Source organism: Diuraphis noxia, unplaced genomic scaffold (assembly GCF_037042655.1).
Source record: "Diuraphis noxia isolate RWA-SAM2 unplaced genomic scaffold, SU_Dnox_SAM2 contig0005, whole genome shotgun sequence".
In the NCBI taxonomy this organism is placed as follows: domain Eukaryota; kingdom Metazoa; phylum Arthropoda; class Insecta; order Hemiptera; family Aphididae; genus Diuraphis; species Diuraphis noxia.
In genome coordinates, this window is record NW_028301715.1 from 12,439,485 (window position 1) to 12,452,945 (window position 13,461).

Genomic DNA, 13,461 nt, shown 5'->3' on the forward strand with positions numbered 1-13,461 from the left:
TGGGATTGATGATAATTTAGAAATTTGACGATAATTAGGTTATCCTCAGGGATGGCTATTATATGAGGAGCGTGGTGCGATATTGGTGGGGGCGGTCATCGTTTCCACCAAAACGAAAAAGGTTCGATTTTCATTTCCGCCAAATCTATTTTTACTTACCTGTCTAAATTATAGTTTGAGAACCATTTAGAGTTACCCAGGGGTCACCACAAGGAGGTGATTCTCATTGACCCCCCCCCGGAAAATTGTTTGAAATAATTTTCGGATTGAAGTTACAAAATTTTAATTTTGATTAAATTAAGTCAGTAAAATTATAATTACATTTATGTAACATTATATGTTTATATTTATCATAAACTATTATTATTTTGAATAATTGTTGCATACTTTTTATTTAAATGTCATTCTTGAGATTGTTTTATTTTTGTATTCGTCTATTGCGTTTTTTGTACTCATCAATCGTTTTTTTATACTACATTTTACAGGATTTTACATACCTAACTTGCAACAGTTGATTATAATGTATACCTCGTTTTGAACATTCGAAATTAAAATTTTTTTAAATATATTAATATGTGGATGTGATTTATAAAATTGTTCATTAAAATGCGCGTGAAAAGTTTCACAATTATTTGTTGTTCTGGATATACTTTCACTAAAATTGGTCCATATTTTTGGGGGAAATACAATATTTTCAGAGATATAGTTGTTTGGGCTAGTATTATTGAGCTGGAGTTTGCGTACCCTTAGTCTGCCTGTAGTACTATCGACCATCGATGTAACTATGTCGATAACATAAACAAATAATTGATTTTAAACGTAGAAATTCCTACATTAATAAATAAATTTAAATCGATTTAAGCTATATATCACTAATCACATGTAGGTTTATCGATAGTGATCGCCGATCGGTGTTTTGTTACCAGATCTGTGAATACTGAAGTAGCAATAACGATAAAATTACGAGTATTATCCGCATAATATTACAACATAATAGCCGCGTCCACGTGAATTGTGAATAATATACGTATTTATTGAATAAACCATTTTTAAATATATACATTTTTCATAATGGAATTCATTACCAGTAAACGTGGTAAAAAAATTATTGTGATTGATGGGTTCAAATTTAATTTTTCGTACAAGTTGGTCCAAACAAATATTTCACGATATCACTGTTGAATGATAAATCATAATTATTGTTCTTGAAAAATATTAAACACGTTTACATAAAAAATATTGCGTATAACAAAATAGTAGACAAATATTCCAGATTATTAAAGGTACCTAACATGAAAGAAACCAAAGTTACATGCAAAACACTCGCACCCACCACCCACAGCTTTAAGAATTCATGAGAGTACGATTCGAGGATATTCAGTTTTTACTTAAAAATTACAATAATTTAATGATAACATTAATGTAGAGACTGCGCTGTGAAAAAATCTTTACATGCAGTTATTGAAATAGTTGGTGTTTCAATATTAAAATATTTTATATACATAAACAGCCATTTAAAAATCTAGATTGTAACAAACATAACAATAATAATAATATAAGCTAACACACGCGACAATATAATTTATAGGTATCATATTAATTTACGTGTTAGACAAGAATATAGTATAACGTTATAATAATATAATAATTTATTGGAGGGAGCGGGAGGAGCGAAACCTGTCCAGTGCAATAATGATAAAAAAAACTGTTGTTATTCGTCTGATTTTCGAAGTTTCTGGACTAAAAACATTTTGGTCGCCTTTACGGCTATAGCGTAAAAGAACTCGCATAGCGATTTTCTCGCTTTGTTCGCAGGTGGTTGCTAGTTATCAGTGGGCAAGTGTTCGTGCACGTAAGTTCTGCTACCGCCTTCTGCGAACTCGGCTGCTGCATGACCATCGCCCTTCAGTATCCACTTGGTCGTCAGAAGACCTTCAACGCCTACGGGACCACGTGCGTGTATTCTGGCCGTACTGATGCCTACCTCGGCGCCTGAAATCAATCATGGGGAAAAAAAACGCATAAATTTGTGCACACTTTGAATTTCCAGTATATGACGAGCCTCTCTGCTATGGCATGCGAAATCCAATTCGCTTAAGAGAACGCCGTGCGGGAATTTGTTGTGCCTGTCTTAAAAACTACAACATGGCAAATTTTACGTTCACGATAATACGTTTTACTCTGTAATTTCTAAAATTAGAGTGAATTTACGTCATATAAATTTCAAAGGCAAGAATATTATATAGGAAATCTTGGAGGATATTATTGATATTATTAGTATAATTATTCTACAATACGAGAAGATTAGGTACCAGCCGTGATTCTAAATCATTGTGTCTATACTTTAAATTCAAAAATAAAATAAATTTACCTACGACCATACTTCAGAAAATAGTAAAACTCAAAACACAACACTTACCCAAACCAAATCTAAATCCATCTGCGAACCTTGAGCTAGCATTATGGAATACACAAGCACTATCAACATCTCTTTGGAATTTCTTAGCGGATTCGTCTGATGGTTAACAAAAAAATATTTGATGTTATTTACAAGGATAATTCATTATTGTAAATATTCTAAAACCTACCATTTTCAGTAATGATAACTTCTGTATGACCACTTCCATATGTATGTATGTGATTAATAGCAGAGTCAATTCCAGAGACTAATTCGATTGTACAAGCTAACTCGCCGTATTCGTGTTTTAGAGATTTAGCTTGGGGTGGACCAAAAGTTAAACGGGACGATAATTTTGGACCAGAAAATAGTTGCACCTATAAAACAAAAAAATATATATTTAACATCTAATTTAATCTTTAAGAACTTATACACAAGTACATTTATTTAAAATGTAAATTAACTATAAAACAGTAGTACGGCGGTTGCATAACTTACAATATTTGAATAAATAGAATTCAATTTTGAAAGCAACAATCTATATTTCCTATAGTAATGTTTTGCCAATAATAATTATTACATATAGATATATTAATTAAGCAGTGAAGAATGTGAAGTATGTAAAAAAAATATCTTATTTATGTGTTCATAGAATACGATCTTGTAATAATCAATAAAATAAATTTGCTCGATGAATAAAATATTAAGATTATAAAAAAATATATGCAGCTTATACTAAAGTAAATACGAATACAGATTATGCTTACATTTTCTTGTACTAAAAGTTCTAACTATCATACACCATACTAAATTGAGTTCGATTGTCAAACTAAAGTTTTTATTTTCTAAAATATTTTCCGAAATACATATTATATTTTCTAATCGCAATAGTATGTTAATATAATGTAAAATTTTAATAAAATCTACATACAATGTATAAAGTGTTATTATCTAATTCTTGTATTTAAGTAAATAGATTGAACAATTTTCATTTTACACTTACATTTTCTTTCTTTAACATATCACAGACTTCATTGAAGAACGGTCCTCCGAACAAATCTTCGTGGATTAGGAGAGTTTCCATCGCGTTACATGCGGCAGGGTAATCGCACTTGGAGTCACGAACTATAATATTATATTAATTGAGGTTCTAAGTATAATTTTTGATGACATAACTTGTTTTCTAAAAAAATGCTTACTTATAGTTAGAGCTTTATCCAAATTGGCGTCCTTGTCTACGTACACGTGGCATATTCCTTCAGCGTGTCCTAATACTGGGATGTGCGCACATTGATCCTGTATACTACGAACCAAATCGCTAGATCCACGGGGAATAATAAGATCGATGTGGTTCTCCATGGCTAATAAATCACTGATCTCTTCGCGGGTCGACACCTATTTCACATACGATTTACAGATAATATTACTTGTCGGAATAAGTTAGTAACGATTATACAATAGTTCATTTGGGTGACAAAATATGTAAAAAAAATACAATAAAGACTATTATGTGGAATAATATGCTGGTTAATAATAATATTACAAAAACAATGAATCAAATTTATAACTTGACTACTTTGAATAATTCTGTGTTTTAGGAGGTACGTTAGTTTTGTATAATTTTTGTTCGCCAATAAAATTATTAAAATATAGGTACTAACTTTGTAGTCATAGTATACCTACACAATATTATTGTCACAAAGTTACCGTTATCTAATTATCCGTATATTTAATAAACATTTTAAAATTTTACAAATAATGTACACTATCGGTATTAAGCATAATATACTAAAAAAAATCATACCAACATATGTAATTTATTTAATAAATATTTAGAATTGAAAAAACTCAATGTCGAAACTTTGATTTTTCGATTTTCCAAATCATTACTCATGTTTGCGGGATTTCAATTTTTGAAATTCGAATGAATCAAACTATTGGACGAGCATTCGTGAACTTTCGTGTTCGGTTGATTTATTGATAGTCATTAGTTATTAACAAGCGTTTACCATATACTTTATGTGGTAAAATAAATAACTAATAATATTTCAAAGTTACTTATTATGCGTGAAGTATCAATATTTCATTTTTTTAAAGTGCGTTGTAATAAAAAAAAAATGACACGATAAATATCAGGGTGGTAGTGAAATTAAAGAAGTAAATTTTAAATTTTACGGACAAATTAACACTATATTCTAAACTCAACATTAATACACTTAAACAAGTATCCCACACCCTTTACCAATGACTTTGGCAATATTATTAAGTTTTACCGCGGAAAATTCTCAAACATCCATTTCGGAACACTATTAGTAGTCATATTTTTCGTATAGTGAAATGTCGGTAAATAGTACAGTGAATAACTTACCAACGATATAGCGTCCTGGGCACCAACCGTGGCCAATGCTTCTTTGACTATATCCATGAGCGCTTTGTTACTGTGCGACGCCTCTTTGCCTCCCTTCAATAAAAGTCCATTTGCCGAGCTCAGCGCCAAAGCAGCTACCTGTTGGCCCACAAAAACCACTCACTATAACATTTTACATTATTCAAGTGGGACACAATGGGAATGAGGTGGCAACATCATAAAATAAGCTATTATTGTTCGGTACACTAAAACGTATGCATTAAACGCGAAACACCTTTACGTCGTCGTATCCCCATAATATAGCTATAATATGGAATATGATCAAGAGAAGATGCTTATTATTTTTTTTTCAATAACACATTTTACACTGCTAAATTAATTATGTACGGTAAAGTGTTTAATAAGATTTCGTTATCGTTACTTTTTTCATTCAATTTTTCCCAAGGATAAATCCTCTATCATGTAAATCTGTCATATTTTGTTATTATTTTGTGAAAAACACATTGTTTACAAAATATAATACATCAACAATATTTGTATTTTGTTGGAAATGTTTAATACGCATTGATATCAAACTTATCATAGAAAAACAACTAAACATTTATTTTGTGTTTAAATTGATTTTAAATAACCTTTTAATTTAAGAGCTTTGTAGTATTAGAATAGAACCGAATGTTTTTTTTTTTATATATATATATAATTTTCTCTATTCATCATTCATGTCTAGTTTTATATCTATCAAATAGTGTATCGCTATAATATTAAACAATAACTTTAGAACTGTATAACCTAAATAATATTGCATAGCAAACAAATTGTCTAGTGATTCTATTCATACTAGATACCGGATACATAGATATAAAAAGAAAATATTAAAAAATATAATATATTTCTCGAAGTTGAATTGAATTTGATTATAAAATTAATCTTCTTTGAAAAAGTTCAGAAACTTATAAAAATCAAATAAATTTTCATTGCTTTTCTGAACTGGCGTCCATTATAATTTTTATGGGTTATTATTAGATTATTTTTTGTCAATCATCAAATTTGTTACAAAAATATTTCATCATAGCTTGCATTTATATTTTAATTTATTAAATAAATTCACCACACTCTATTTGATATCACCAAAAGCAATTTCAGAAATATTCGAAAAAAATGTTCTTTACAACTACCTACACGTCATATTTAATTCGTATTTTTCTATATAATATGTCATAATTACTTACTTTATTTATTTTGAAAAATCAAATATATTATATCGTACATTTTTTAATTTTCTCAAATAAGATATGGAGTTAAAAAATGACATAAAGAATTCTCTACCTTCTCGTTAAATGATATTGTAAATCTGACATGTGAAATTTAATTACCTGGGGCAAACAATCAGGGCGAGATTCAAAAATGACAAGAAGAACACCGATGGGAACTGTGACTTGAGTTAAATCTAAATTTTCTGAAATCTTGGTCCTTTTTAATACCTTTCCAACATTTGTGTGACTAGTCTCAGCTATTTGTTTAAGACCTGCAACAAGATTTATTAATTTAAATAATTGATATTAGGTATATTGTTACATTTTATTGTGAATTAAATCTTACCTGTGGCTAGACTCTTAAGTTTAGCTGGTGTCAAAGATAATCGGCTGATCAGAGGAGCAGCTGTCCCTTCCTTGGTAGCTATAGCTATATCTTTTTCATTGGCGTCCAATATAATTGCTTGTTTACTTATCAACAAATCAGCTAATGCATTAATTGCACTTGCACGGTCTACAGCTGGTAACTTTTGCAAGACGCGACTTCCGTAACGTGCTATAGAATTATTACATTTTAAAAATCTATTTAAAAGGTAATATAATTTAATAATTTACCCATTTTCCTATTACTATATCATAATAGTTCGACTATTAAAATGTTAAATTCTAATATATAAAACTATGTTTATGTACAGGTAAGCGAAATATTAATTTAACATTTATTTCATTATTTAGGATTTAAATGTAAATGTCTATCAATGTCAATTGAAAATGTATAAGTGATAACGATAAGTGATTTATCTCCTTGATATATATATAATTTATTTATTGCTTATTTAATAAACTGCTTAGAAACAAAATTATTTTCTCAATGATGTTTGGTTGGTATAATATCTAATATTAGCAAAGAATGTTGTTCAATAGTTTTATTAAACCATTATTATGTCATTCTGATATCATAAATAAAAAAAATACAGCTACCTACGGTAAGATAATAAATAATACAACGTGTAATTAAGTCTTGAACATTGCAGCTATTTAGCAATCAATCGTTTACTTGTCTGAACACTTAATAATGTTATGCAGACTAAATTCAACTAATAGTATTGTTATTGACTTTTATATCATTTAGAAAAAAATTGTCAACATACCATTTTCAGCTAGTGTTTCAACTGGAGTGGCATTAGCAGTAGGGGCATTGGTGAAAAATGTGCCAATTTTTCGACCGAGCACAATTAACTTAATAGCTTTTTCTTGCATGCCATTACAGATTACTACAGAAACTCCTCTATTCAATGCCCACGTGGCCGCTTGTACCTAAAATTCGCGTAACACATTATTTACAAATGGACTGTTTTAATTTGATCAACAGAGAAAAGGTTTCCCTTCGGAATCTTGTAAACAAATCATGTATAGCATGCATAATAAATACTGTATAAAATATAACAAAATATAGGGCTACAATATTATCAGACTTGGGTCTCGAAATTTAAATTCCTGTACTAGTAGTAGGGTCCAATAATTTTGTCGGTAAGTTACACACTTATCTGACGTTTTAATACCCATTTCAACAAATTTAACCACTTAAGACTATCTACTATCTATGTTTGACTACATGCAAGTAATGTTGAAAATGTTTTTTCACTAATAAAAATAAAAATAATTATATTTTATGAACTATTATGAAAAAAAAATATAAAAAATTTTAATATACAAAATTGATAATTTTAAAACTGTTAAAAATCATTTATAAAAATCCAAATTTTTGCAATACAACTGATTTCTTGATGTCCTATGTCACCCCGAATATTTTTTATTAATAAAAAAATACGTACTTCGTTTTATATTATGTATAAAATAAAATATAAAGATATCACTTTCGTGTTGATAAAAATGTATACGACATTAATTTTACTTCATCGAAACGACTAATTTTTCTGTCGTAGTATGAAGGGAAAAATGTTTACGATAATATTATTCTATCAACAATATCAAAAGAAACAACTGAATAAATGTCAAATTACACAAAAGTGATATTTATGAAACAGTGTTACCTACGTATTCTTAATATTTGGTTTTTAATTTTTTTTCGTTTGTATTGTATTAAGTTCATATTACTTAGGTAACTACAACATAGTATATGCAGCACCTAACTAGTTCAATATCTAATATAATCCGAGACACAATTACTATACTATTAATGATCAACGTTATAGCGCAATAAATTGTTTTATTTAACCTATATATTTTTAAAATGTTGTAAATGTTAATTAAATGAAGTCAGTTCACCTTGGAATCCATGCCCCCTGTACCGACAGTTGACTTTTTGCCAAACTGTATAACGTCCGCCATATCGCTGTTGTATGTCCAAATCATTTTCGCCCCTTCCTGTTTTGGTGGTCGCGTAAAGATACCGTCCACATCCGACATCAAAATGAGTAAGTCTGCATTGACTTCGGCAGCTAACATAGCGGCCAAACTGTCATTATCCTTGATGCTGATAACCTACATAGCGTTAAGATACAAATATATATATAAAATATGTTATATAAAAATAGTCTTATGAGTGCGTTTAAAAAATATAAATGTCAAACACAAAGAGCTTCTATTGTAGCAAGTCTCATAATAGCCTTTGTAACGTGAATTAAAACAATGATGATAACAGAATAATATTCTGAACATAAGCATTAATTAATATACCTATTGCTTTTAAACAGGTGTTTAAATGTTTATAATTAACCAACCTTCTTTCCTTTAGATTTAATGAGGTCGTCATTCTGTGGCGGAGGTGTCACTGCGTCGTTCGTGTTGATAATGGGAACGATATTCATACTGATTAGTTCCGACAACGTGCTGAATAGGTTTTTCCGTGTCTCGTCGTTGTAGAAATCAGGCTTGGTGACTAAGACCTGAGCGATCTTAACACCGTATTGTGAAAACATGGCATCGTACAAAGACATGAGCCCGGATTGACCCACAGCCGCTGCAGCTCTAGCCTTCAGCAATGTCCTAACATCTTTTCTAGCGTGGTCATTAGGCGACAGTGTCTCTCGCATACTCAACGACATTAATAATTCGTGGGTCAACTTTTGTTTTCCAAATGCCACTGCTCCACTGGTAACCATAATACATTCACGACCCTCTAGGTGACACTCAGCTACCTGTGAATATATTTTTAAATTTTATTTAAAATGATATGAAAATTCTTCAACGAAAACTTAAATCTTGCTAAGCCCTTAGGCTTATAGTATATACACATTCTATTGTGGATTTACAACTTTTTTCTATATGTATAATTATTGTCAACAGTGAGTGTAATTAATTGCTTACAGCAAAGTACCTGTATGTGTTTTATTTTTTACTGTTGAATGTGTTTGTGATTAATTAAGCTAATAGGTATGATTTCTACTCTAATCGCATAATCCAATTGTATCCTTAAAGTATAGATTTTTATTGCAAATAAAGAAAAAAATATATTTAATAATATTGTTCTATGTTTGTTTTGATAAATGTGTTTTATTCAAAAAGTTAATAAATAATTTAAAATCCCTACACTACAATAATTTTTTATTCGTTCATTTTCTTTTTAAATTAAAAAAAAAAGAAAGATATTTTATAAAAATTGTTTAATATATCTTCAATATCACTGATCTAAAAATATTTTCAATAAATAATAATAATCAAAATGCTATAAAAACGCAATAGAATAAATCAACAGAGTATAGAAATTGAAAAATTACAGTTGTATAGTTATACCATAATTTTCAAAAAGATCAACTTAAGTATGAATGCATACGTACTTGTTCAACAATTGATGCCAATCGACCGAGGGCAATTCCGTGTTCGTCTTCTCTTGTGATCACGGCACTACCCAATTTTATTACCAGTCGTCGTGCATACTTCAGTTGTGATCTATCAGAAAACGAGGATCCATTTACCGATTGCGAATCAGCCGATTGCAGTGCTCGTTTCAGATCTAATTGCATACTCTGAAATATCCAAATAAAAATAAATTAAATAAAACAGTGATTTTTTACATATTTGTCATCAATTTATTTACAGATAGTTGACTGTAGGATCTCCTAGAACCACATTGTCGAATGGTAGATGGGTATGTTTTCAAGCATCTACAAATCCGAATACAATTAGACATGACTGCCAGCTTACGATGTTGACGTCCCAAAATCATGGTATCCTATACGAAAAATATGTGTAACTTATTAATAATTTTGCATCAAAATATATATTAACTAGTAAGAACGTCTAACAGGTAATATGTTAAATTTACCAATGTTCTTTAACCATAATTAAAATTCAGTGAGACTCATAATTTTAACTCGTTTAAAAGTTTTGTAATTAGTATGATAACTTATATTGAAGTTATATTTGAACTAATTTTTCATCTATATTTATGATCATTCATTGAAGGGTTTTCATACAATATGTAACATTTTACATCATTAATAATTAAATATAGTCATTATCGTATTTAAACACTTCAACAATTTAAATATTTATATTGTATAATAAGTATTATTTACGATGTTTATTGAATAACTTAATACTAAATGTACATCAAATATTCAAATATATTACCTACTTATAACAACAATTTTTAATAATATTAACAATAACCGTCATCTTATTTATATAAGTATAATATTAAAATGAAATAAATAAATTTATAACCTTTATCATTTATCATTTATCATTTATCGATTCAAATATCGTAGGTACCTAATAATAGTATAAGGTCAATCGTGAAATCATATCGATTTGTTTGCTATAATAATAAAGTTTCGCAACAAATCAAGACCATATCAATTAATATAATTAAATATGTGTTATACTCTCGAAAATAAATACTGGTGAAACCCTATACTAAAGAAGGGTTATTTAATTTTTTAATCTTTTTTATAGGCCAGCAAAATGTATTTAAGTTTCCTGGAAGGAACTGTCCCTGTAAAATCGTTGGAAAAATGAATAACATAATGTTGTGCTTGGATTTCCAAAACATAGATTATAACAACGCAATTCCTTCGCAGATATACTTGATAGATTGTTCACATCGGCACGTAATTGTATTGTATTTATACACGTCAGAATAAATGCAACTATAATTATTTCCTGAAAATTATTCCATAAATAATTTTATTAAAAAATATTATATTTTATAATAAAAATAATTTTCCAGCAAATTTTAAATGATTTATTTATATTTTTTTTAAAAAATCGACAATCGCACACAAAAATAAAGTAACTATATAAGTTATCAAAATAAGTACCTAATTGATATTACATTGAACCTTTTGAAAAATCATGAAAATGAGATAAAGTCTAAGTGTAAAAAGTACGATTCTAATTTATGTAAGACCAATTTACATTAAACATATTTTTATTTTTATTAAATACAGACATGTTCTCGTAAATTGTATACAAAATATTTTCCGAAAACCACATTCGATACCAAAACAAATATTTTCAAAACATCATCAGTCAATTGTATATTTAAATTTATTTTTAGATGCCTAATTAATGATTGATTTCCTAAAAAAAACTTTTACTATTTAATAATTTAAAATAAAATTAAATATACATTTAAAAAAAATTTAAAACATAATTAAAATTATTTAGTTATCAAATAAACTCACTTAATATTTTGTAGAGATCAGTTATACTTTAAATTCAAAATCAATACTTTATAAAATATTTAATTAGACAATACAATTATGGCTATATGAATCTGTTATGTTGCAGTTTGTTTAAGATAAATTATATTACTATGTACATTGTACACTCGTAAACATATTACAGTTTCGTTGGAGTACCTACTGAATTAATACACTTACCTACACTTGTTACAATACAAATCATATTTTGTAAGCTCGGAGATAACTAATCACAATTAACATATATTTTTATGCAAAATATAAAACGTTTAATTGACTTTAATTAGAAATCATAAAATCATTACTCATTTACAGTTAGAATTCAGTATTGCATTACAGCAAAATGATATCTATCACCTACTAAATTTATTTAGGTACGTACGAATTGTTGAGCTTGTAATAAATTTATAATTTTCAATTAAAATTGCGAGTTTTCATATTACGTTTAAAATTATTGAAACCATCTAAATCGATATATACGTATACACATAGATAAAATAAATTCCCAAAAATCTATACTAAATGGTTATATGCAAATTCTTAAGCTGTTGTGTATTGTTGATTCAAAACAAAATTATATAATATAATGATACATTCTTAATATAATTTATCACAGATCTGAATGTTTAAATTTCAACTGTCAAAAATATTAATGTTACTAAAAAAAACGTATTAGCATCATAATATTGATTAATAAACAATGGGTTTTGTTGCCGGTTTTATTGACTTTTATTAATATGATTCTACAACATCACCAATTTTCAATAGTTAATTTTTGATTTTTTACAACCATGATTAGATTCAATACCGTTTTAAATTATCAAATTTAAATTATTATTGTAAATTATATTAGGTGTCTAACAGTTGAATGAAAAGTAAAATAGGTATTATGTAACTTAGTTAGTTTCAAATCGAAAAATACATAAATGTTGATATTTTAGTAATGATCAACTCGTTCAATAGAGTCCATAGATGCTGTACTAAATACGAAAATACTAAATATTAAAGTTCGATATTAAATTTAATTACAGCAGTTAGACCTAATAGAAGTTAAAAACAATTTTGTCTCGTCAATAAATCTGGTGGTCCCAATAAAGTTTTCTTTCAGCACTCAAAGCCAAATGATTTCATTAAATGTGTAAAATATCTTATGTCATAAACTTAAAAATTACCTGCTATGCTTCAACAATCGAAATAAAAACAGTTGAATGATTATGATGATTTATGATTTTTACTAAAATAGAAGAATCTAAACTAACAATACACACTATATTAAGTATATTATTTAATATTTATGCGAACTAACCTGAGCGAGACGTTGAAGTGGCCTAAGTGGTAGTTTGATAGTCGATACGTAACTGATTTGCCTACTCTTGCGTTTTGAATCTAGCTAATGTTTGTAATTGAACCCTGGACACTTTGCTATCAGAATTGCAGATAATAAAAACAATTCCTCCTCACCTTTGCCGTATTTCCTGCTCCTTATCATTTCTTGTATTGGTTGGCCTTTGTTATCCTATTTAAGCGAATTTGGTAAGAAACAAATAAGAATATCTAATGTTGATTAACATAATGTACTACCTAATAGGTAGGCACCGTCAATAAATAACATAGGTACATAGGTGCATGTCATTTTATTTGAAACATACCACTTAAATGCAAGGTCGGTACTCCGATGTTGCAAAATTATACGGCTATACTCTTCCCTGGATTACATAATTCATAACAAGATTCAGGTTCAAAACTTCGTTTCCTCAAAAGATAATAATTACT

At 28.4% G+C, this 13,461-nt stretch overlaps 1 protein-coding gene across 3 annotated transcripts; it reads right to left on the bottom strand.

The window, feature by feature from the left end:
* Positions 1-1,172: 1,172 nt before the first annotated feature.
* On the bottom strand, positions 1,173-13,212 carry P5CS (Delta[1]-pyrroline-5-carboxylate synthase). Of its 3 annotated transcripts, none has more exons than XM_089229316.1 (14): positions 12,995-13,212; positions 10,080-10,214; positions 9,820-10,008; positions 8,764-9,180; positions 8,309-8,524; positions 7,171-7,336; positions 6,366-6,575; positions 6,140-6,291; positions 4,767-4,904; positions 3,598-3,793; positions 3,402-3,523; positions 2,589-2,775; positions 2,420-2,515; positions 1,173-1,992 (listed from the first exon to the last, which is right to left on the bottom strand). In XM_089229316.1, exons 2-14 carry the CDS (start codon positions 10,206-10,208, stop codon positions 1,823-1,825), a joined length of 2,388 nt encoding a protein of 795 aa, XP_089085442.1. In that variant the 5' UTR covers positions 10,209-10,214; positions 12,995-13,212; the 3' UTR covers positions 1,173-1,822. The 3 variants fall into 3 exon arrangements, with proteins under 3 accessions (XP_089085442.1, XP_089085443.1, XP_089085444.1); XM_089229317.1 differs by lacking the exon at positions 12,995-13,212 and adding an exon at positions 12,861-12,928; XM_089229318.1 differs by lacking the exon at positions 12,995-13,212 and adding an exon at positions 11,671-11,689.
* Between the last annotated feature and the right edge of the window lie 249 nt (positions 13,213-13,461).

Excerpts from the sequence above, each read along its gene's own strand:
- P5CS (XM_089229316.1), bottom strand. The coding sequence starts at position 10,208 with ATGATTTTGGGACGTCAACATCGTAAGCTGGCAGTCATGTCTAATTGT. Across the intron at positions 9,181-9,819 it reads TGGCATCAATTGTTGAACAA|GTAGCTGAGTGTCACCTAGA; the intron begins GTACGTATGCAT and ends ATATATTCACAG. Across the intron at positions 1,993-2,419 it reads TGGATTTAGATTTGGTTTGG|GCGCCGAGGTAGGCATCAGT; the intron begins GTAAGTGTTGTG and ends GATTGATTTCAG.